Source organism: Dama dama, chromosome 5, assembly GCF_033118175.1.
Source record: "Dama dama isolate Ldn47 chromosome 5, ASM3311817v1, whole genome shotgun sequence".
Lineage (NCBI taxonomy): Eukaryota > Metazoa > Chordata > Mammalia > Artiodactyla > Cervidae > Dama > Dama dama.
The window spans coordinates 96,652,143-96,676,053 of record NC_083685.1 but is presented as its reverse complement, the minus strand read 5'-3'; the positions used below and the strand labels follow the sequence as shown (position 1 = coordinate 96,676,053).

At 51.2% G+C, this 23,911-nt stretch overlaps 2 protein-coding genes across 3 annotated transcripts; both read left to right on the top strand.

Annotated features, from left to right (window-relative positions):
- Positions 1-1,235: 1,235 nt before the first annotated feature.
- On the top strand, positions 1,236-9,739 carry ARRB2 (arrestin beta 2). Of its 2 annotated transcripts, none has more exons than XM_061143263.1 (15): positions 1,236-1,368; positions 4,461-4,491; positions 5,078-5,138; positions 5,255-5,299; positions 5,523-5,719; positions 5,998-6,057; positions 6,433-6,500; positions 6,594-6,729; positions 6,938-7,022; positions 7,305-7,377; positions 7,655-7,792; positions 8,463-8,546; positions 8,652-8,731; positions 8,810-8,897; positions 9,181-9,739. In XM_061143263.1, exons 1-15 carry the CDS (start codon positions 1,346-1,348, stop codon positions 9,272-9,274), a joined length of 1,263 nt encoding a protein of 420 aa, XP_060999246.1. In that variant the 5' UTR covers positions 1,236-1,345; the 3' UTR covers positions 9,275-9,739. The 2 variants fall into 2 exon arrangements, with proteins under 2 accessions (XP_060999246.1, XP_060999247.1); XM_061143264.1 differs by having other exon boundaries at positions 1,238-1,368; positions 8,843-8,897.
- Positions 9,740-21,797: 12,058 nt separating this feature from the next.
- On the top strand, positions 21,798-23,660 carry MED11 (mediator complex subunit 11). The gene is made up of 3 exons (XM_061143262.1): positions 21,798-21,971; positions 22,153-22,283; positions 23,128-23,660. The coding sequence occupies exons 1-3, from the start codon at positions 21,887-21,889 to the stop codon at positions 23,263-23,265; spliced, it is 354 nt and encodes a 117-aa protein (XP_060999245.1). The 5' UTR covers positions 21,798-21,886; the 3' UTR covers positions 23,266-23,660.
- Positions 23,661-23,911: the final 251 nt, after the last annotated feature.

Sequence of the window (23,911 nt, the reverse complement as noted above, 5' to 3'; positions counted from 1 at the left end):
CTTTTGTGACCTCATGGACTGTAGCCTGCCAGGCTCCTCTGTTCATGGGATTTTTCCAGGCAAGAATACTGGAGTGGATTGTCATTTCCTACTCCAGGGGATCTTCCCGACCCAGGGATCGAACCCGCATCTCCTGCATTGATAAGTGGATTCTTTACCACTCCTGGGAAGCCTCATTCCTTTACCTGCTATACAAAATCATTCACACCCTGTTCCAGTCATCCTCTTCAGCCTTCTCTCTCCTGCCCTCTACCCCCACAAACACCTCATAATAGGATGTGCCTTGCCTTTCTCTCTCTTTGGAATACCCTTTCCCAACTTCTGCCCACCCTTCAGAAAGATTATCCTCAAATGTCCCCTCCTCTGGACAGCCTGCATTGACTCCATCCCTCCCCCAGCCAAGCTCTGGGAGTCACTTTGTCTTCTGAGTCATACCTCTATTATAGCATTCCTGGAATCATAATACCTCTTCATGATTGTCTCCTCAACCATACGAGGAAGGCAGGGGCGATGTTAATTCGACTTCCTATTGCCTAGTATAGTGATTAGCACAAAACAGACATGGATAGATGGATAGATGCATGAATGGATGTTAACTTCGATGAATGGATGGAGAAGAGTAGTAAGAGAATTTAGAAGTAACCCCGAGAAGATCAAAGAGAGACACCAGAGGGAGCTGACACACCACGATAAAGAAGTGGGAGGGAGGGCCAAAGACGGCTACAAGCTCTGGGGTGAGCGGCGCGCGATAGGCGAGCTTCACGCAACTGGAACCGCTCACCCACCTGTGCGTCCCCTTATCCTCCTTCCTAGACTGCGTTCGAGCTCACCCACCGCCCCCACCATCCCCGTAGCCTCCAACGCCACTGAGAAAGCAAACAAAGGGGAGGGAACCCCTGCAGGGTGCTGGATGCAGGGAGCCAATCAGAATGCTTTAATCTCCTGGAAGGCGGGCGCCTTCTTTTGAGGGGGCCCAATCAGTTCCTAAGCGGGTGCGGAGGGGCGGAGAGATGGGCGGGAGGAGCAGTTTGTAGAGACCGCGCGCGCCGGGGAGGGATCCCTTGGCAGGGGTGGGGATGGAGGGCGGAGGGGGCCGGGCGGAGCCAATCACCGCGCGTGTCTGTGAGGAGAGGGCGGGCAGCGCCGTGGCGCGCGCGATCCGGGCTGACGCATCTGGCCTCGGTTCCCCAGGATCCAAGTTGGGAGGGGGGGGAGAAGAGGCGGGGGTAGTGGAGAGAGCGCGGGGGCGCGCGTGCGCAGTGGCGCGGGGAGGAGCAGGGACCTGGCAGAGGGCTAGAAGGCTGTGAGCTCTCCGCGAACCGGGCGGGCGGCGGGCGCGCGCACCATGGGGGAGAAACCCGGGACCAGGTAAGAGAGGTGGGGCCATTCGGCGGGACGTGGGCGGCGGCACCGGGCGGGTGCCGGGACGGTCCCCAGACGGGAACACCAGGGAGAGAATTCGGGGGCCGGACGCCTGGGTCCGTAGGGGACAGTCATCCGGGGCCGCATGCCTAGGTCCTCGAGGATAATGAGGGGAAGGCATGCCACAGCCCCTGCAGAAAGCGAGGGCTGAAGATCAAGAAACCTGCATCGGGGTTCTCGCAGAGATGTGGGGGGCCGGACGACTGGGTTCTCCGGTGCAGCCTGCGTTGCAGGGGCGGAGGAAGGAGCAGGTGGCCGGCCCGGAGGGGACGGGTGTGGGCAGGCTAGATGCCAGGGGCGGGATCCCCCCCAAGACTCGTGCCCAGCCACTTGAAAGCCTCCTATCCAATACCCCACAGGCAGTCGGGCTGCCCCCACCGGTCCCAAGGGCCGGGTGGCTCTGCTTCCAAACTTCTCCTTTCCCCCGGGTTGCTAGGAGCAACAGCTTCATTTTGGGGGAGCAAGGAGTGCTTGGCGACCCTCCCCAATTCTGGGCCTTATCCCTATTCCCGGGGGTGAGGGGAGGCTGTATCTGCCCAGGGCACGCCATCCACTCCCCGGATGTTTTCTGTGCAATCGAGGCTCCTTCCTTCCACTGACACCCCGAGTTCTCTTTTTTGGTCTCTAGCAAAATCCACTTCCTGTTGTGACCCAACACCTCCGGGGTGAATGCCTGAGTCTCTGGGGAGCAGGAACAAAAGAGGAAAAAGATTGGCGCTATTTGCTTCTCTCCAGAGAGGATCAGGAATGGGCGCCTGGTTCTGAGCTGTCACTTGTTCTGCAAAACATTTTACCAGCCCCACAGCTCCCCACCCATAGAGTAGGAAATCACAGGTTCCTGAGCACCCAGTCGACTGATACTGGAGAGGTGATCAGAGGGAGGACTGGTGTCCTGGATTAGGGGTTAAACACAGCAAAAGGGGAAGTCGCTGACTTGAGGGAGGCCCCAGATTTCCGTTATGTGGTTCAGGGAGGGGGACGGATGGACCACACGGGGACTGCTGACTTGGCACAATTCCTCCCACCTCCATCAAATTCTGGGCCACAGGAAATGGAGATAATAGCAGGAAGCGTGAAGGGGCATCTGCTTCTGCTGCCCCCCTCTCCCCCCACCTGCCGGGCACCTCTCAGGTCACCCCGACACTCTGCCTTCTTGGCCAGCTTCAGTATACACATGCTTGCTCCTCCCTAGCCGGCAGGAGGTTGGCTGGGTTAGGATCCAAAGGGCAGGTGCCCTGCAACTGCTTCAGGGCAATTACTCCAGAACCACACTCCAGTTGTCCAACGGACTGTGGCTGTCCCAACCCTCTGCCAAGGACTCCTAATAGGAAGAAACACTGGGACAAAAAGGGAAACCAGAAGCAAGGGGGAGGGAGAGCTGAAGGCTGCCACAGCAGTCAGCCCCCAGGTGGGGACAAGAGATAGGGTGCTTATCCTAGTTCCCACCACACCAGTGTCTGCCCTCCTTTACTGGATGGGGGTACCCGGGGGCCTCTGTACCCTATGCCTTATGGTCTTTGGATAGGTTGGCATTCTGGGAAGAAGGGGCATGTGACGTTGTTACAGTGGATGGTCCAGGTGGCAGGATTTCAGTTTCTACTACCTGGGGACCCTTCCCGGGTATCACTGCTGAGGCAGAGTGGATTGGTAGGAGTAAGGTGGGGCAGGAGAGAACAGGCCCACAAGTGTCCAGGGCACAGGGGTTGCCAGACATCTCCCTATCCTCCCAGCAGTGGGTGGAGTCCAGGCTTAGACCACTTCAGCAACCAGAAAGCGAACTCTCCTTCACTCCAACAAACATAATGCCAAGAACAGAGGCAGGATAGTACAATCATTTAGTGATGAAGAGCCAGAGTACCTCTGTCTGTACCCGAATTCCACCATTTACACTGTCCGTGACCTAAGGCAAACTACTTGACCTTTCCTGGGCTTCAGTTTCCTCACCTGTAAAAGAGGAATATTAGGACCTCCATCACTGGGTTGCTAAGAGTATTAAATGCAATTAACACACCTGAAACACTTGCAACACTATAGGGCATGAACCATTCACCCAATAAATGTTAGGCAGCATCATGGTGTCTGGCTTATGGCTGGGAACTGTGCTGGGGACGCCTAAATCAATAAGGCCTCTGTTGCCCACAGTCTAGTGAAATAGATGATACACAGCTAACTGCACGTTATCACACTACATGTGTGCTAAGTCATTCAGTCGTGTCCAGTTCTTTGTGACCCCACGGACTGCAGCCCACCTGGTTCCTCTGTCCATGGGATTCTCCAGGCAAGAATACTGGAGTGGGTTGCCATGCCCTCCTCCAGGGTATCATCCCAACCCAGGGATCGAACCCTTGTCTCTTATGTCTCCTGCATTGGTAGGCAGGTTCTTGACCACTAGCACCACCTGGGAAGCCCTATGACACTACAGGTAAAGCATAAACAAGGTGTGACAGAAACCCCCAAAAAGGGAGTGACTAGAGTGGGCCTGGATCTACTTTCTAAAGGAGGTGACATCTGAGCTGGGCCTTGAAAGACAAATAACCTTTTAAGCTGCTGAGATCAGGGACAGGGACAGTTGGAGGTTAATGGAGAGCAGGGTCACACTTAGGAACTGCCCATAATAGAAACCAATTTAGAGCCATTGCTCTTTCCAGTACTCCAGCTCTTGTGGGAGGTGGAGACCAGAGATTGAAAGGGAGAGGTCTTATACAACCTGCAACCTGCCCATTCAGGTCCCCCTGGAGGAGATCTTCTGGGAAGAGCCTGAGCCGTTCCTCTGGCAACCTGAGGCCATTGCCAGGGGAGGAGGGGAACTAGTGAGGGTAGAGCAAGGGGGTTGCCATGCTGGGTATATTAATGGCTTGTGGTTACCTGTCCTTCTGGGGAGAAGTGGGATGGAGTAGGGCTGGGTAAAACCCCAAAGCCTCCAGGTGGGAATCTCGGGTGAGCTCTGCCTTCTCGGGCCGGGGAGGGACGAGGTCCTGGCACGGGGGTCCCTGCTGAGTCTGAGGCAGGCAGTGGGGTTTCCCTTTCTGTTTTGTTAGGGTCTTCAAGAAGTCGAGTCCTAACTGCAAGGTGAGTCTCCCACAGCACTTCTCCTCCTGACCCTCCCTGGGCCCTCACAAGGCCCGGCCTGCCCTTAGACGATCCCCAACCCCAAGCTCCCCACTTCCTGTGACAGCTAAGAGCCGACTTCCTTCCCTCCTGAAGCCCCTGGCCGCAAAGGCCTAAGCCAGCCACAGGGCTGGGTGGGGACAGGCTGGTGTCCTAAGTGAGACTCAGGGGGAGGGGCCAGAAGTCCAGGCCTGGAGCCCTCATAGGGGCCTAGCCAGGATGCCTCCCCCAGGCTATGGCCTGTTTATCCGAGGTCCTTGAGGGCATCTGGTGAGGTTCTCTAACCGCCTGCCTAGGGCCAGGTTCTCCTGGACACACAGACACACCCGCCCACCTGGAAACCGTATTAGGGAGCAGTTAAAAAGCCTCAAGTTCAGCTAGTCGGGGGAAAGCCCACCACTCTCCTTTTGCAACTCTACAAAAACCCAGAGAAACTCCTTCAGAGACCCCCAACCTGGGAGGCCCAGGGGCAGGGCAGCCACTTTTGAGGGCCCTGAAGCCCTGCCAGCCCCTACCCAGTCTTCCTGTGACCCCTCTGCATCCTCAGCTTACTGTGTACCTGGGCAAGCGGGACTTTGTGGACCACCTGGACAAAGTGGATCCTGTAGGTAAGTAAGACTGCCCAGAAGGGAGCATCATGTCCCCCGAGACGGGAGGCAGTTCCTGGGCCCAGGAATGGAGGGGAGGCCCTGACAGAACCGCGCTCCTGTGTCCCCTTCCCCAGATGGTGTGGTGCTAGTGGACCCGGACTACTTAAAGGACCGCAAAGGTACTGGCCCTGAGGCCAGGGGCCTGAGGGAAGGGAGTCAGGGAGGCGGGGCTGGCACTGGGACTGGCCTCAAGGAGACAGGTGGGGAGCCGAGGCGAAAGCCAGGAGTGGGGTGAGATTCAGGCAGGTGCTGTGCTGCCGGGGAAGGAGCAGCTGCTGCTACAAACTGGGGGGACTTTGGGAGGGGGGCTCCTGACCACCCCGCCTTGCCCTCCCTTGCTAGTGTTTGTGACCCTCACCTGCGCCTTCCGCTATGGCCGCGAAGACCTGGACGTGCTGGGCTTGTCCTTCCGCAAAGACCTGTTCATCGCCAACTACCAGGCCTTCCCCCCAACGCCCAACCCACCTCGGCCCCCCACCCGCCTGCAGGAGCGGCTGCTGAGGAAGCTGGGCCAGCATGCCCACCCCTTTTTTTTCACAGTGAGGATGCCCCCACCCTCTGCAGAGCAAGGGGTCCGGGACTGTGTTGGGGGGCAGGGGTGAGGCACCTGTTACAAGAAGGTCTGGGAGTAACACTGTGGGACCCTAGACCCCCAGACCCCTTCAGAGTCACCCTGCACTCCTAGCCTCTCTGCCTCCTCCCTGGGGCCCCCTCCGTTTTCCTTTCTCATCCCCAGGAGTCCCTCTCCAGCCTCTTGAGATTGAGAGGAAGATTTGGGGACTTTCTGGAAGAACTGAACTCTTTTCCTTCGCTACAGATACCCCAGAACCTGCCCTGCTCCGTCACCCTGCAGCCAGGCCCAGAGGACACCGGGAAGGTAGGGGAGGAACAGTCCAGCAGGAGCCAGGGGCGCACCTGAGGCGGGCTGGGGTGCTGAGGAGACAGCAGGGTGGGACTCAGGGCAGGGAAACATGGCCCGTGGCGGTGGCCCTGTGGAATGGGCGCTGTCCCCTGTCCCCGGGTGATACTGCCTCCTGCTCTTGACCTGCTCATAAGGGTAGAAGGCTCGCCTTGCACAGCCAGGACCGAGCCCCGAGGCAGAGGCCCTAGGCTAGAGGCTAGAGGTGAGACCCAGGCCCTAGGCTCCTCAGACCCAGAGTCCCTGCCCAAGGCGAGGGAAGCAGGAAGGAAGGGAGTGGCGGTGGCGGCAGGGACCTTGTGTAAGATGTGCCCTTTTCTACCCCCCCTTGAGGCCTGCGGGGTAGACTTTGAGATTCGAGCCTTCTGCGCCAAATCACTAGAAGAGAAAAGCCACAAACGGTGAGGGATGCAGCCCCCCTCGGGCCTGACCCGGACCCCCGTGGAAGGTGGGAGTCAGTGTCTGACCCCTCACCGCTCGCCCCCTGCCCCCAGGAACTCTGTGCGTCTGGTGATCCGAAAGGTGCAGTTTGCCCCAGAGAAACCCGGCCCCCAGCCTTCAGCTGAAACCACGCGCCACTTCCTCATGTCTGACCGGTCCCTGCACCTTGAGGCTTCACTGGACAAGGAGGTGGGGTGGGGACGCACGTGCTGCAATGCAGGCCCTGGGGGGAGGGCTGGAACCACAGGGCAGGATGGTGTTTTCAAAGGAGGCCACCTTAGCTGAGGGTGGGCTTGGGTACAGGCTGGGAGGAGGCCCAGCCCTGTGTGTGTATGGCGGGGGTGAGGAGGGGGATCAGTGAAAACACCCAATTAACCTGACCCCCTCCCCTCAAAAGCTGTACTACCATGGAGAGCCCCTCAATGTCAATGTCCACGTCACCAATAACTCCACCAAGACTGTCAAGAAGATCAAAGTCTCTGGTAGGAGGTGGGGGTTGGAAGGGGGCCTTACAGTGGGGGCAGGGTGGGGGGGGGGCACAGTTTCTGCCAATGTGGCCTCAAGCATCAGCTCAGCCCCAGGACTGAGCCCAGTTTGGGAGACCCACGGGGCTCAAAGACTTCAGGCTGTCTGTCCCAGGATGAGATGGAGGGGCAGTGCGGGTCCTCAGAGGGGCCGGGGCCCTTGCCTCGATCTGGAGCTAAGTAGGGGGTTGTCTGTACCCCATGCCCAGCGGCTTGGCACCTGGCCCCTCCCCCCTACAGTGAGACAGTACGCCGATATCTGCCTCTTCAGCACCGCCCAGTACAAGTGCCCCGTGGCTCAGGTCGAACAAGAGTGAGTAGCAGAACAGCCCTGGGAAGGGTGCCCTGGGAACGTGGGGGCGTGGGTGGTTCTTCCCAAACGGTCTCTACTTACAAGGGCATTCCCTCCAGTCTGAGGGTGGCTCTGAGCTGCCCGTTTTCTTGAGCAGGTTGGCCCAAAACCTACTCCCTGTAACCCGTGCCCGCGGAGAGGAGGGGCTGGTGATGGGGGAGAAGCCGCTGGGGGTGGGAGCTGCCCCCTTGCCCAGCCTGCCCCCTCAGAGTCTCCCTCTCTCGCGCCCACCCCGCAGTGACCAGGTGTCGCCCAGCTCCACCTTCTGTAAGGTGTACACCATAACCCCCCTGCTCAGCAACAACCGGGAGAAGCGCGGCCTCGCCCTGGACGGGAAGCTCAAGCACGAGGACACCAACCTGGCCTCCAGCACCATGTGAGGGGGAGGCAGGGTGGCTGCAACGCAGGGGAACGGACGCCCGTTCTGTCCCCGGGCCAGGGCTCTGTCACTGAACAGACCCCAGACACCTCTCCCGTTCTCAGAGGGACAAATCACATACAGGACAGAGTGTGTAGTGCGTTTAGTGACGGGTGTTAAGGAGAAAAAGCAAGGCCGACCTGGGAGATATAAAGGGGGAGGGTGGTGGGAGGGATGGGGAGACCTGACCCAGAGGTGGATTCTGGGTGAAGGTGCCAAGGGAGTAGGGATATGGATGTGCAGGGCAGGAACGCTCCAGGCAGAGGGTACCACAGGCACAAAGACCCTGAGGTGGCCCCCCGGGTGTCTGAGGCAGGCCCTCTAGGGCAACAGCTTCATAAAGTAGGGGCTGGATTTCCCCCCTACCCGCCCCTCTGTACACGACCACATACAGCAAGCCTGGAGGCCAGCCTGGGAGCCAGAAGTGGGGTCAGAGGGCTGATGGAGAGCAAGACGGTGCAGGGTGGCTGGGTTGCAAGGACTTGGGCTTTTACTGAGAGAGGGATGAGAAGGACCACAGCAGGGTACTTTACGTGACGTGAGCATGCTGGTATCTGTAGTCCTGCCTCCTCACAGGGGCCCCAGGGTGGGCAGTGGGCTCTGGTCCAACCCCTTCCCCCGATTGCAGCGTAAAGGAGGGTGCCAACAAGGAGGTGCTGGGGATCCTGGTGTCCTACAGGGTCAAGGTGAAGCTGGTGGTGTCTCGAGGCGGGTGAGTGCTGGGCTGGGGGGATCCTGGGGGGGGGGGGGGGCGGCGCAGAGGTTTCCTCTGGCTCTGCGCTATCATCTCTTCTTGCCACCTCTCCCCCAACCCCAGGGACGTCTCAGTGGAGCTGCCTTTTGTTCTCATGCACCCCAAGCCCCATGATCACATCGCCCTTCCCAGGCCCCAGTCAGGTGAGCCTGCCACCCACCCAAGCCCCCAAAGGGAGGGTCTGAAGCAAGGCCAGCGGAGAGGAAAGCTGGTCCTTTTAGCACCCACCTACCCCCCGACTCTCCTTCCCTCAGCTGCTCCTGAAACAGATGCCCCTGTGGACACCAACCTCATTGAATTTGATACCAAGTAAGAGACTCATGCCCCACCCCTTTGAGCTTTGACTCTCTGGACAGATTCCTGTAACATTCAGATCTACCCCGTTTTTTTCCCTTTGGGAGGCGGGATGGTTGAAGCATCCAACTGAGAGGCTCATGAGCTGCCAACTACCACCCCTTCTCTGTCCCTTCTGCAAACATCTCCAGTCCCAAGGCTGCTCCGGTGCCTCTGTCTCTGGGAGGGGAGGGGACTGGGAGGTGGAGGAGGAGGAGGCCTGGGGCCCCCACCTCACCCCCTCCTCTCTACCACCAAGCTATGCCACAGACGACGACATTGTGTTTGAGGACTTTGCCCGGCTGCGGCTCAAGGGGCTGAAGGACGAGGACTACGACGACCAGTTCTGCTAGGAAGGGGGGCTGGAAGAAGGAAGTGGATGGTGGGGGGACAGGTGGGGGCAGGACCAAGACCCCCACTGTCACTCAGAGGGATCCCAGCCCCTCTTCCCTTCCCCTCCACCCAGCAGCTTCCTTGACCAACCCCTCCCTCTCCCACCCTCCCCCAACCCCCACCAGATACGCACTGGACCCAGCTCTTGTGGAACATGGGCATTAATTTTTTGACTTCGGCTGTGCTTCCCCAATCCCCCAGTGGGTGGCAAGCTATGTTCACACCTCAGTTTTTTGGAGGGGGAGCCAAAGAGGAGTGATAGTAGGAAAAGGGGGGGAAAGCACTCCTACATTCAACCTCACACCAACACCCCCTCCTGTCACTATCCCTGCCTCCCATTCCTTCAGGATGAGACCCTTTGGGGGGCAAGACCACTTCGTTGTTTCTGAGTGTAAAGAAGAAAATAAACCTTTTAATAGGCCTGAGTGTGTGTTTTCTGTGCGGTGTTTAAGGGGCGCGAAGTGTGCTCATCCATGATGGTCAGCTGTGGGTGAGGACTGAGTCCCTTCTCTGCACCCACGTGGCACCTGGCCCAGAGGCTGTCAATAAACATTTACAGAATGGCTGATCTGTACCTGTGCCCCAAGGTGAACACAGAAGCTTGATTTGGTCAGTCCCAACTCAAAGGTAGTTTGATAAAGCCACAGAGCAAACTCTCTCATTTATAGAGGGAATCACAACTCACTTTCCTGCAGACTAGATGCTCGTGGGAGCTGGGCAGGGCAGGCCCGTCCCTGCTGGGGCTGACGTACACAACCACAGGGTGACCTGTTGTGACTGAGCTGTTTCCACTGCTCTGTGTGGCTGCTTCCACGGTCCGTTCCTGGGGCTCGATGGGGCCACAGCTGCAGGCAGAAGCCACACGACTGACATCTCTGTGCAGCCTGGTACTTACACTGTCACACAGAAGCCGAGGCTTCAGGCAGCCAAAGGCAGTTGTGCTGCTGTGGACAAGTCCAAGAAGCTACAGCCCACTGCTGCTCCTCTGACGCTCATCGGAGACTCCCAGAGGCTCGGCCCAAGCCCCTGGCTGGGCTGGAGGAGTGATACTCCCAACATCCCTCACCCCCAGCACTCACTCCCACTCCTGCAGTCCAACCTTCCTTTTTCTCTTAAGGCTCATTCATTCGTGCCATGAACCACCTTGATTTAAACCCCCATCATGTGCTAAGCATAGTACAGGGATGGCAGTGGTCAAAACAAACTCGAAATCATTACAGTATCTGCTCCGAAGGAGAAACGCAGCAGCTAGGGAGCTCTGACTGAGGCGAGGGCTGGAGACTGATCTCCCTGGAGGTGGTGGTAACCTTGGAACAGAGCCCTGGAAGATGAGGAGGAGGCCAGTATCCCAGGCAACAGGAACACCATGTGTGAGGGCAGCGGGAACAGAGCACATTTCAGAGGCTGAAAGAGGCCAGAGGGACTGGGACAGAGACATTCGGGGGCAAAGCAGTTCCAGATGAGGCCAGTGAGGCAATGGGGCCCCTCCTACCAGCCTTTAGTGGCTCAGTGGTAAAGAATCCGCCTGCCAATGCAGGAGATGCGGGTTCGATCCCTGGGTTGGGACGATCCCCCTGGAGGAGGAAATGGCAAGCCATTCCAGTACTCTTGCCTGGAAAATTCCGTGGATAGAGGAGCCTGGCGGGCTGCAGCTCATGGGGTCAGAGTCACAGAGTCAGACAACGACAAAGCATACACTCACGCACACGGCTCATGAAACCTAATTAAACCATGATTTACCCACAGGCTTTAAATGCCCCCAGAATGCCAGTGACCTTGCTTACCTCTCCATAGTAGCAGTCTATTTGCACACCCTGGTCGTCTTCACGCAGAGGAACTGCCATCATCCCTCTGACCCCTGGGAACCTGCTCCTTGACCCCGGAGCTCTTGGCCTGTGGACCTCACAACTTTTCAGGTGACTCCGAATCTTCTGGGGTGCACGATAAAGACACGGAGTCCTAAGCTTCCACCTTCCCCGATTCTGATTCAGTTGGTCCCAAGAAGAATCCATGAATCAGGATTGTGAATTAGAACACAGTTTGAGAAACAACGCCTTTTTTCTTTTAGCTTAAAAACATTTTTAATGCTTTTAAGAAAGTGAAACATGCACATAGTTTAAAAAAAAAAAAATCCGCAGGAAAGCAAAGTCTCCCTCCTCCCCTTGACCCCCAGCCTCCCATTTCTCATTCCCAGAGGCAGCCAGTATCACCAGTTACTTGATTATTCTTCCAAAGACATTCTTCAGACACAGTCATACCCGTATAACCTATATTTCTCCCTTATTTTAAATACAGGTAACAGCAAACAGTTAGAACAGGACATGGAACAACAGACTGGTTCCAAATAGGAAAAGGAGTACATCAAGGCTGTATATTGTCACCCTGCTTATTTAACTTATATGCAGAGTACATCATGAGAAACGCTGGGCTGGAAGAAGCACAAGCTGGAATTAAGATTGCCGGGAGAAATATAAATAACCTCAGATATGCAGATGATACCCCCCTGATGGCAGAAATTGAAGAAGAACTAAAGAGTCTCTTGATGAAAGTGAAAGAGGAGAGTGAAAAAGTTGGCTTAAAGCTCAACATTCAGAAAACTAAGATCATGGCATCTGGTCCCATCACTTCATGGCAAATAGATGGGGAAACAGTGGAGACAGTGTCAGACTTTATTTATTTGGGCTCCAAAATCACTGCAGATGGTGACTGCAGCCATGAAATTAAAAGATGCTTACTGCTTGGAAGAAAAGGTATGACCAACCTAGACAGCATATTAAAAAGCAGAGACATTACTTTGCCAACAAAGGTCCATCTAGTCAAGGCTATGGTTTCTCCAGTAGTCATATATGGATGTGAGAGTTGGACTATAAAGAAAGCTGAGCACAGAAGAATTGATGCTTTTGAACTGTGGTGTTGGAGAAGACTCTTGGGAGTTCCTTGGACTGCAAGGAGATCCAACCAACCCATCCTAAAGGAGATCAGTCCTGGGTGTTCATTGGAAGGACTGATGTTGAAGCTGAAACTCCAAAACTTTGGCCACCTGATGTGAAGAACTGACTCATTTGAAAAGATCCTGATGTTGGGAAAGATTGAGGGCAGGAAGAGAAAGGGACGACAGAGGTTGAGATGGTTGGATGGTATCACCGACTCAATGGACATGAGTTTGGGTGAACTTCGGAAGTTGGTGATGGACAGGGAGGCCTGGCGTGCTGTGGTTCATGGGGTCGCAAGGAGTCGGACATGACTGAGCACCTGAACTGAACTGAACAGCATACTATGCACTCTTCTACACCTGGCTTTTTTTCCTTAGTCATGCGGCTAGAAGAGCATTCTTTTAGCAGTCCATATACATCTATCTTATTCTTCATTTTCACTTATTTATACATTTGGTTGCATCAAGCCTTAGTTGCGGCACATGGGCTCTTGGTTGCAATACATGGGGTTTAGTTACCCTGTAGCATGTGGGATCTTAGTTCCCACACAACTTAGTTCCCTGACCAGGGATCAAATTTGGGCCCCCTGCACTGGAAGGCAGATTCTTAACCACTGGGCCACCGTGGAAGTCCCTAGATCTCCCTCATTTCTTTAAAGAGTCGCCTGGCTTCCACTGCCTAGATGTCATTTACTTTTCAGTTGTCTATCAATGAACATGAAGGACGTCCACTCTTGCTAATTCAAACACTGTTACAATAATTATCCTTGAAGATATGTCTTTTTTCACATGCAAAGTGCATATGTAAAACAAACTAATAAAAGTAGAATTGGTGGGGGAATTCCCTGGGTGTGCAGTGGTTAAGACTCCTCACGCTTTCACTGCCTAGGGTCCGCTTTCAATCCCTGGTGAGGGAACTAAGATCCCACAAGCCGCAAAACACGACCAAAAGAAAAAGTAGAATTGGTGGGTCAAAGAGGGTGAGCATCAATACTATATAAAAAACAGATAACCGACAAGGACCTAATGTATAGCACAGGGAACACACTCAGTGTCTTGTAATAACCTAATATAATGGAAAATAATCTGAAAAAGTATATATAGGCTTTGTAGGTGACGCAGTGGTCAAAAATCTACCTGCCAATGCAGGAGACATAGGTTCAATCTCCGGGTTGGGAAGATCCCCTGGAGAAGGAAACAGCAATCTGCTCCAGCACTGCTGGAAAATCCCACAAACAGAGGAGTCTAGCGTGTTATAGTCCATGGGGTTGCAAAAAAGTCAGACATGACTTAGCAACTAAACAACAAGGATATAGGAACTTCTCTTGTGGTGCAGGACGTAGCCCCAAGAAAGTATACATATAAAAAAGTATATATATTTTTAGAGTATATATATATATATATATAATTGAATCACTTTTCTGTACACCTGAAACTAACACAACATTATAAGTCAACTACACTCCTATAAAAAAAATTTTTTTTAATGAGAGAAAAAAGGGTGAGCATCTTTTCAATCTCTGGGTCAAGAAGCTCCCCTGGAGAAGGAAATGGCCACCAACTCCAGTATTCATGCCTGGAGAATCCCATGGACAGAGGAGCCTGGTGGGCTACAGTCCCTGGGGTCGCAAGGAGTCAGACACAACTTTACCAACTCAACAACAACAAAAAAATTGTTGACTACATATTACAATTTAAAAACTCATGAATTTTAAATTGTAATATGTAGTTCAAGTACAATCAACTTTTTTTTTAATAGCTTCTTGGTTTCTTGTCACAAAACTCTTGCCCCTTTGGCTTTCTCACAATTTAATACTTCCTTTTCTTTCCAGATGAAACTTCAAGATCATCATATCAACCACCATCTCAGCAGCTTCAAATGTTCCTCCTTTCACAAAACCTACTCTCAAACCCCACCCTTGGCTCTGCCTAACCAATACCTCACCCTTCTCTGCTCCAACACGGGGTGGCTGAGGCACTGCCAGAGAAAAATCGCACAACCACAGTTACTTGTTCATTCATCACATTTTTTTGGCCATGCTGTGTAGCATGCGGGATCTTAGTTCTTCTCACCAGAGCCCCCTGTGCTGGAAGTCCAGAGTCTTAACCACTGGACCGGGGACTTAACCACAAGTCCTTCAACAAATATTTTTAACACATCCTAGGTGCCAACACTGGGCTAAGCGATGGGTATGGATCTGGGCCACTACAAACTTACAGCTTCTAACTTCAGCTGGGCCCTCAATACCTGTTAACTCCCAGTCCCCCTCCCCTCCATGTCCCTGGTCACCTCCTTTCTCCTTCTCCCACCCTACTCACTAATTTTCCAAACCTTTCTCACATTCAGAGTGATTTCTCCTCCACTTTTCACAGAGATTAGGCTCTAAAGGATAAATGAATCCCATCCTACCGACAAGCACTGACACTGTTTCTCCTACACCACATACCTCCTCCTGGGCCAGGCTAATCCCTCCATCTGTGCTCAGAACACTCCCCTCCCAGCTACTCTGAGACCCTGATTCAGCAAGACGCCCCCAGCTCTTCAACCTCTGCCTCTCTCTCTACTGATTTTTCCTCCATGGTAAATAGACTCGCATAGGTCTCTTTCATTAAAGGAAGAAAGGGAGAGAAGAAGGGAGGAAGGAAAGAAGGGAGAGAGAAAGAAAGAAAACCAAAGAAAAAAACATTCCTCCACACTTGGGACTCTTTCACAGTAAATTATTTCTCGAGTTTTTCCTCTCTCACTTTTCACGTTCATTTAATTTTTATTTTCAAAGCTGTATACCCACACAGTGGAAGGAGTCAGATACAACTACAAGGCCTATCACAATAAAAAGTAAGCCCCTTCCCTCTCTCCAATTTCCTTCTCCTCACAGGCAACCACTCTCACCTCATTTAGATGTTTCTTTTGGTATTTACTCCGTATCTCCAAACAACATGTTTATTTTGCTACTTCTTCATGCTTCCTGCCATGTAAGGTGAAGTCTGAGCCCCTTTCACCATCCCGGCTGCTCCAGCATGGGATACTCTCTCAAGAGCATTCTGTCAACATTCAGGATTTATTGCAAATGTTATCTGGAGCTGCACTATGTGGTATATTGTGATTACCCTTCTCTATTGCACAACTGTTTTCCCTGAACAACTGTCATTTTTAAAAGTTGCTTATTCTCTGAATTTATCATTAATTCTGCACTATATTCTCCTCCAAAAAATCTATGTACCCTCTCAATTCATTAGAAAAAAAAAAACAGATATGATCTCCTCTATCTCCTTGAAAAAAAAAAATCTCTCCAAGAGCCGTCTAACTTGGGTCTAACTCTAGTCACCTCCTGAGAAGCATACTTGGGAGACACTTGAGACCCTGTACATATCAAAATGTCCTTATTCTGTCTTTGTTATTCATAGTTGAGCTGTTGTGACAGCCTAGATATTCCCCAAAATCTAATCTATTCTCCCATGGTGCTAGAAAAATATTGATAGTCAACCACTTAAGTAAGGAGTGGATTTCTCCAAACCCTGGAGCTGATGTGAGACCACATGACTGAGTTTTCTTCAAAAGAATGTGAGTAAAAATTACATGGGCCACTCCCTAGCCAGACCTCGGAGACAGGTGTGCCTCCTCCATACTTTCTCTTCTGCTTTCCTGCCAGCTGCGATCCATGGATGGCAGCAATCCAGTTACGACACTGCAGACAGCAATGCCCCAGGGCAGTGTCTCTCCATGGTTACTGTACACAGAGAGCATCTGGGGATCTTCAAGCACAGATACTGATGCAGTGGGTCTTGGCGAAGCCTGAGAGTCTGCTTTTCTAACAAGCATCTAGGTAATGCCAATCCTATGGCCTGAAAAAATAGATTTTTTAATTAATATGTTTATTTGACTATGCCATATCTTAGTTGCAGCAGGTGGGCTCTTTAGTTGTGGCATATGAACTCTCAGTTGAGGCATGTGGGATCTAGTTCCCTGACCAGGGATCGAACCCTGGCCCCCTAAATTGGGAGTAAGGACTACTTAGCCACTGGACCACCAGGGAAGTTCCATGAAGACCATACTTTTGAGCATGAGAGCCTAAAGGATGGCAGAGCTGCACTGCTAGCCTTGGTCTCTGATTTGTGGAAAATACTGAACTACTCACAATGAACTGTTTTCTGAGAAAAAATTAAATTCTGTTTGGCTGAGCCACTGTGTTTTTAGCCTCCCCGAAGCACAGCCTCAGTAGAGAACTGCAGGCTGGAAACCACGTTCCCCCAAAATGTTGAAGGCACTGCTCCGCTGGTACAGAGTGTTACTATTCAGAGGCTCAGTGCCATTCTGATTGTTGATCTGTTTTTTCTCTGGAAGCTTTTGCAAGACTTCCTTTTCTGAGACTAGTGATCTGACATTTTATGATGTGCCTTGATGCTAGCCACTTAATGAGCCCTTTTCATCTGGAAACACACGTCTGTTCCTCCCTTTTACCTTGTTCTCTTACAGAATTTAAGCCCCTGGACTGATTCTTTAATTTTCTCACTTGCTCTTCAACCTTTTGCTCAATGTATTCCTTCCCTCATGGTTTTATTTTAAACTGTGTTTTCTTCCATTCAATCCTCTATTATAATGTCTGCGTGCTAAGTTGCTTCAGGCGTGTCCGACTCTTTGTGACCCTATGGACTGTAGCCTGCCAGGCTCATCTGTCCATGGGATTCTCCAGGCAAGAATACTGGACTGGGTTGCCATGCCCTCCTCCAGGAGATGGAACCTGAGTTTCTTAAATCTCCAGAATTGGCAGGCAGATTCTTTACCACATGTGGGAAGCCCCAGTCTCTTACCTAATAGCATCAATGTTTTTTTCCATGTTTTTTTCCTCAAGTTTTACTCTTTGCTGTCTAAGGTGTTTGTTTATTTGTTTTCCAGTATATTTTGGTCTCTGCCTTTCAGGTTAGAAAGTTTCACCAAACGTCTGGAAATCCTTTGTTTTAGATCTTTCATCTTTCTTAAAAAAAAAAAACTACATATTCTTGTTTTAATATTTATCTGGCTGCACCGGGCCTTACTGAGTTGGGCATATGGGATATTTCGTCATGGTGCACGGGCATTTCACTGCAGCACAGAGCCCCACAGCTCATGGGCTCAGGAGTTGCAGCACACAGGCTTGGTTGCCCCATGGCACGTGGGCTCTTAGTTCCCGATCAGGGATTGAACCCACGTCCTCAGCACCAGAAGGGTGATTCTTCACCACTGGACCACCAGGGAAGTCCCTGTCTGCTCATCTTTCAGGGGGACATGCTAAGAAGATGACTAGAAGATCTGAGGATACAGTTGGGACTTACCAACTATGGGTTTCATTGTTGGGTGATCCGGCTAACTGCTCTGTTGGAGAACCCCTGACGTTAATAACCTTAGGTCTTTTCTCTGAATAGTCAAATTCCCCAGGTAAGAGTCTTCTAGTCTCTGACCTGGAAGGTATAAGCCTCGTTGTCAGAGTTCTAGAAACCACCACTCAGTAAATAACTCACTCAATCTCTGTCTTCAATACAATCACATCCAGGTGCCCTCCATGGGAAAGACTCTGTTTTCCATCACTAACAAAGAAACCTCCAGCAATCTGATGAGTTGGGGGTGAGTAGTTACTGAGACACATGAAGTAAAGGAGGAGACGGGGGTGGGGGGTGGGGTCTAATTACTTCAAATAATCCTCCTAATTTTAGTACTACCTACATTCCACCTAAAATGGACTGGAATGGGTGAAATTTTAACTCAGACCATTATATCTACTACTGTAGGCAAGAATCCCTTAGAAGAAATAGAGTAGCCATCATAGTCAACAAAAGAGTCCGAAATGCAGTACTTGGATGCAATCTCAAAAACGACAGAATGATCTCTGTTTGTTTCCAAGGCAAACCATTCAATATCACAGTAATCGAAGTCTATGCCCCGACCAATAATGCTGAAGAAGCTGAACAGTTCTACGAAGACCTACAAGACCTTCTAGAACTAACACCCAAAAAGATGTCTTTTCATTATAGGGGACTGGAATGCAAAAGTAGGAAGTCAAGAGAGACCTGGAGTAAAGGGCAAATTTGGCCTTAGAGTACAGAATGAAGCAGGGCAGAGGCTAACAGACTTTTGCCAAGAGAACGCACTGGTCATAGCAAACACCCTCTTCCAACAACACAAGGGAAGACTCTACACATGGACATTACTGCTATACAGTTGGCAGAAACAAGACCGGGAGCTGACTGTGGCTCAGATCATGAACTCCTTATTGACAAATTCAGACTTAAATTGAAGAAAGTAGGGAAAACCACTAGACCATTCAGGTATGGCCTAAATCCCTTATGGCTATACAGTGGAAGTGTTGAGTAGATTCAAGGGATTAGATCTGATAGAGTGCCTGAAGAACTATGGATGGAGGTTTGTGACATTGTGCAAGAAGCAAGAATCAAGACCATCCCCAAGAAAAAAAAAGGCAAAATGGTTGTCTTAGGAGGCCTTACAAACACCTATGACAAGAAGAGAGGAGAAAGGCAAAGGAGAAAAGGAAAGATATACCCATTTGAATGCAGAGTTCCAAAGAATAGCAAGGAGAGATAAGAAAGCCTTCCTCAGTGATCAAGGCAAAGAAATACAATAGAATGGGGAAAACTAGAGATCTCTTCAAGAGAATAAGAGATGTCAAGGGAACATTTCATGCAAAGATGGGCACAATAAAGGACAGAAACAGTATGGACCTAACAGAAGCAGAAGATATTAAGAACAGGTGGCAAGAATACACAGAAGAACGATACAAAAAAATCTTCATGACCCAGATAACCACGACGGTGTCATCACTCACCTAGAGCCGGACATCCTAGAATTCGAAGTCAAGTAGGCTTTAGGAAGCATCACTATGAACAAAGCTAGTGGAGGTGATGGAATTCTAGTTGAGCTATTTCAAATCCTAAAAGATGATGCTGTGAAAGTGCTGCACTCAATATGCCAGCAAATTTGGAAACCTCAGCAGTAGCTACAGGACTGGAAAAGGTCAGTTTTCATTCCAATCCCAAAGAAAGGCGATGCCAAAGAATGCTCAAACTACCACACAATTGCACTCATCTCACATGCTGGCAAAGTAATGTTCAAAATTCTCCAAGCCAGTCTCCAACAATATGTGAACCGTGAACTTCCAGATGTCCAAGCTGGATTTAGAAAAGGCAGAGGAACCAGAGATCCAATTGCCAACATCCATTGGATCACCAAAAAAGCAAGAGAGTTCCAGAAAAACATCTATTTCTGCTTTATTGACTATGCCAAAGCCAAAGTTTATTGTGGATCACAACGAACTGTGGAAAATTCTTAAAGAGATGGGAATATCAGACCACCTTATCTGCCTCCTGAAAAATCTGTATGCAGGTCAAGAAACAAGAGTTAGAACTGGTCCTGGAACAACAAACTGGTTCCAAATTGGGAAAGGAGTACGTCAAGGCTGTATATTGTCACCCTGCTTATTTAATTTATATGCAGAGTACATCATGAGAAATGCTGGACTGGGTGAAACACAAGCTGGAATCAAGATTGCTGGGAGAAATATAAATAACCTCAGATATGCAGATGACACCACCCTTATGGCAGAAAGCAAAGAAGAACTAAAGAGCCTCTTGATAAAAGTGAAAGAGGAGAGTGAAAAAGTTGGCTTAAAACTCAACATTCAAAAAAAAAAAAAAAACCAAAAACAACTCAACATTCAGAAAACTAAGATAATGGCATCTGGTCCCATCACTCCATGGCAAATAGATGGGGAAACAGTGGATATGGTTGCAGACTTTATTTTAGGGGGCTCCAAAACCACTGCAGATGATGACTGCAGCCATAAAATTAAAAGACACTTGCTCCTTGGAAGAAAAGGTATGACCAAACTAGACAGCTTATTAAAAAGCAGAGACATTACTTTGCCAACAAAGGTCTGTCTAGTCAAAGCTATGGTTTTTCCAGTAATCATGTATGGATGTGAGAGTTGGACTATAAAGAAAGCTGAGTGCAGAACTGATGCTTTTAAACTGTGGTGTCAGAGAAGACTCTTGAGAGTTCCTTGGACAGCAAGGAGATCCAATCAGTCCATCCTAAAGGAAATCAATACTGTATATTCATTGGAAGGACTGATGCTGAAGCTGAAACTCCAATACTTTGGCCACCTGATGTGAAGAACTGACTCATTGGAAAAGACCCTGACTCTGGGAAAGATTGAAGGCAGAAGAAGAAGGGGATGACAGACGATGAGATGGATAGATGGATGGATGGCATCACTGACTAAATGGACATGAGTCTGAGAAAACTCCAGGAGTTGGTGATGGACAGAGAGGCCTGGCACGCTGGAGTCGATGGGGTAGAAGAATTCGACAGGACTGAGCGACTGAGCTGACTGACAGCCCAGCTGCACTGTAATGCCATTGATTTAGGGGTAAATCAAGTTGCTTCTAAGCTTTGTTCACTGCTGGTTTAGTTAACCATATGACTTTCTGTTTTTCCAGTTTCTATTTAAAGTTTTGCTATTATTAATAACTCCTCTCTTTCCTTGACCCCTTTCTTAAATCCCCTTATTGTATAGGATTGAGAAAAAAAGTAAAGTTAAATGCTAGATCCCTCAAATTTAACTAAAAGCCTCCACTCGCTTGCTAACTCTGGGCAAACCGGCTTCATTCTCAACCTTCCCTAAACTGTCAAGATTGATCTTTCCTGAAAGGAAAGATCTTTCCTTTATTATGCCTTCAAAATAAAGTTCAAATTCCTTAGCTTGCAAGCCATTTTCTGCTCTGGCTCCCCACTCCGATCTCCCCAGTCACACCTAGCCACCAACCAGGCTGCGTTCACTCCAGTCAAACTTACTGGACTTCCAATGTGTCGGCCCTTCACAGCACTACGCGCTCGCTGTGCCTTTCCCTTCTCCACTCCAACCTCTCAGCCACCTGGCTAAGCCCCAAATTGCAGTTCAAGCAACATTTCCTCCTAGAATCCTTTCTCTGTTCGTAGAAATACACCCTGGGCGTATCCCTAATAAAGCACCTATCCACTCTCACGTCAGAGTCCACCTCACTCACCCTTGTATCCCCAGAGCCAACCACATAATAAGCAATCAGAGAGGGAAACGGCTGACAGGAGCAAGCGCCTCAGAATATATTGACAGTCCGTGTTTTAGCGGAGCTCCGGGTCAGAGGAAAGCGCTACGGCGAAATGTCACACTCACCAAGTCGCTTTCCCCGGGCCCCGATAGGTGGCGGAGTGGGATAGGCAGACAGAGGGTCCATGGCTGTCCAGTCTGTAATACCCCAGAGGTCCTACCATCATCACCTAGCACCCGCAGACGCTCAAGAAATTCTTGTAGAAGAAATTAAACAGACCACAACAGTGTTGTGAAGGTAGACAGGTCTGAATGGCCTTAGGCTGGAGATTTTCCGATACTCCCGTCTTACCACAGGTGGTCACGCGGTGGGGTCGCGCAGCAGGGCATGCGCAGGAGACCCTGGTAGTTGTAGTTCACCAGGTGAAACGAGAAGGGAAAGACCACGCTGAGCATCCTGGGAACTGTAGTGTTGGCTAAGGTGCGCCCTCTGCGCAGGCGCAAACCGACAGTCACTTCCGGGCGCTTTTCTATAGTATTTCTCAAAAGAAAACCCCAGGGTAACGATGGCTACCTACAGCCTGGCGAACGAGCGACTACGCGCCCTAGAAGACATCGAAAGAGAAATTGGAGCCATTCTTCAGAACGCAGGTTCGGGATAAGACGACGAGATGGGTAACGAGCGCGAGTGCAAGCGTGACCGCTTGCACATGGGCGGACCAAATGGGGTTGGAAGGGATCCTAACTGGGTGTAGGGGTGGATGGGGCTGGCCCTGGGGCGGGGCTATACTGGCAGTCTCCGGATAGCCCCGCCTGCTCTCCACTCTGGCAGGTACCGTGATCTTGGAACTGTCCAAGGAAAAAACCAACGAGAGGCTCTTAGACCGACAGGCAGCGGCCTTCACCGCGTCGGTGCAGCACGTGGAGGCGGAGCTGTCGGCTCAGATCCGCTATCTCACTCAGGTGTGTTTGACGGGACGTGCTACGCTCCCACCCCAGCTCTCTGCCTTAGCCTTATTCTTCAAGAGTACCAGGCAGAGCTTTGGTCCCCGAAGCCAAGCAAGACCAGCCCTACCCAGCAGGCCCGTCGATCCTGGCAGCATCCCTCCCTTCCAGGACAGGTTTCTTGTGTCACTGAGTTGCATCACATGAGCCAGTGGATGGAAAAGTCCTGGGAGAGGGCATCTAAACAATACGAAAGCTATAGGATTTGCCCTTAGACATTTGACCTGACCTCAAGTGTATAGCGCCCCAGATGGCTACTTCATGAGAAAAGGAACAGGACTGAAAGGGTTCTGAGGTTATTACAACAGGAAGCACCATGTACTAAACTTGTACAGTGTGCTAGACATTCTGCATTATCTAATCCTATAACAACTCTGAAAAGTGAAACTGTTAGTCTCTCAGTTGTGTCCGACTCCTTGTGACCCTGTGGACTGTAGCCCGCCAGGCTCCTCTGTCCATGGAATTTCCCAGGCAAGAATACTGGAGTGGTAGCCATTCCATTCTCCAGGGGATCTTCCCGACCCCGAGTCGGGATTGCAGCCGGGTCTCCTGCATTGCAGGCAGACTCTTTACCATGTGAGCCATCAGGGAAGCCCATAACAACTCTAGGAAGTAGTTACAGTCATCCCCACTTTACAGAGGAGGTTAATAGAAGTACAGTGATGTGCCCTAGGTAATCCAGCTAATCATCTGGCATAGCAAATTCAAACTCAGGGAAGAAATGAGGCAAAAGACCTGATGACTTGTTGGGGAGATGGCTGAGGGAAGGGGTGCTTCACTGATCAGTCTGAATGTCCTGTAGGTGGCCACAGGGCAGCCCCACGAGGGCTCCAGCTATTCTTCGAGGAAGGACTGTCAAATGGCCCTGAAGCGGGTGGACTATGCTCGCCTCAAACTCAGTGAGGTGGCCCGAACCTGTGAGCAGATGCTGGAGAACTAGGCCAAGCCGGTGAACAGCTTGGAGGGAGAGCTCCACATACACCCCAGGACAGAACCTGGAGAGCATGGGCTGCCCTGTACCTGCCGTACTGGTCGGAGGCCGTGAGGACGAGGGTGCAGAAGGTGGGAAGGAAGACACTTAGAGACCAAGCCCATGCACTGTGCCCTGGATGCTCCAGCACGTTGCTCCTGCCATGCGCTTCACTGAGTACGGACAAGCTCAGACAGGCGATGGAGACTCAGACACCCAACCCACTTCCTCATGTCCCTGCCCCAGGCTTCCCGCAGACTTGGACCAAGGAAGACACATTTTTGGTTCACTGAAAAAGACAAAACTAAGGGTTTTGCTAATAAAAATAATAACACTAAAACAAGGAGCTCAGACTCTCATTGAGGTGTATATGGTGATGTAAGGGGTAGAGGAAGTAAAACCAGGCTGCATGGCAGCTGCTGAGGAGGGAGGGTGGAAAAGCCCAGGCCTTTACTGTGGGGTCAGGGCAGGAAGCAGGAGAGGGTGGAAGCTAGGGAGGAACACTGGGGTGGTGTGAAGTGACAAGAGCAAGATATACGGGTCATGGGACATGGAGGCTGGTGGGGGTTGGGAGGAGATGTTGAGGGGGAAGATGCCAGCTGGCCATCAGCAGAGA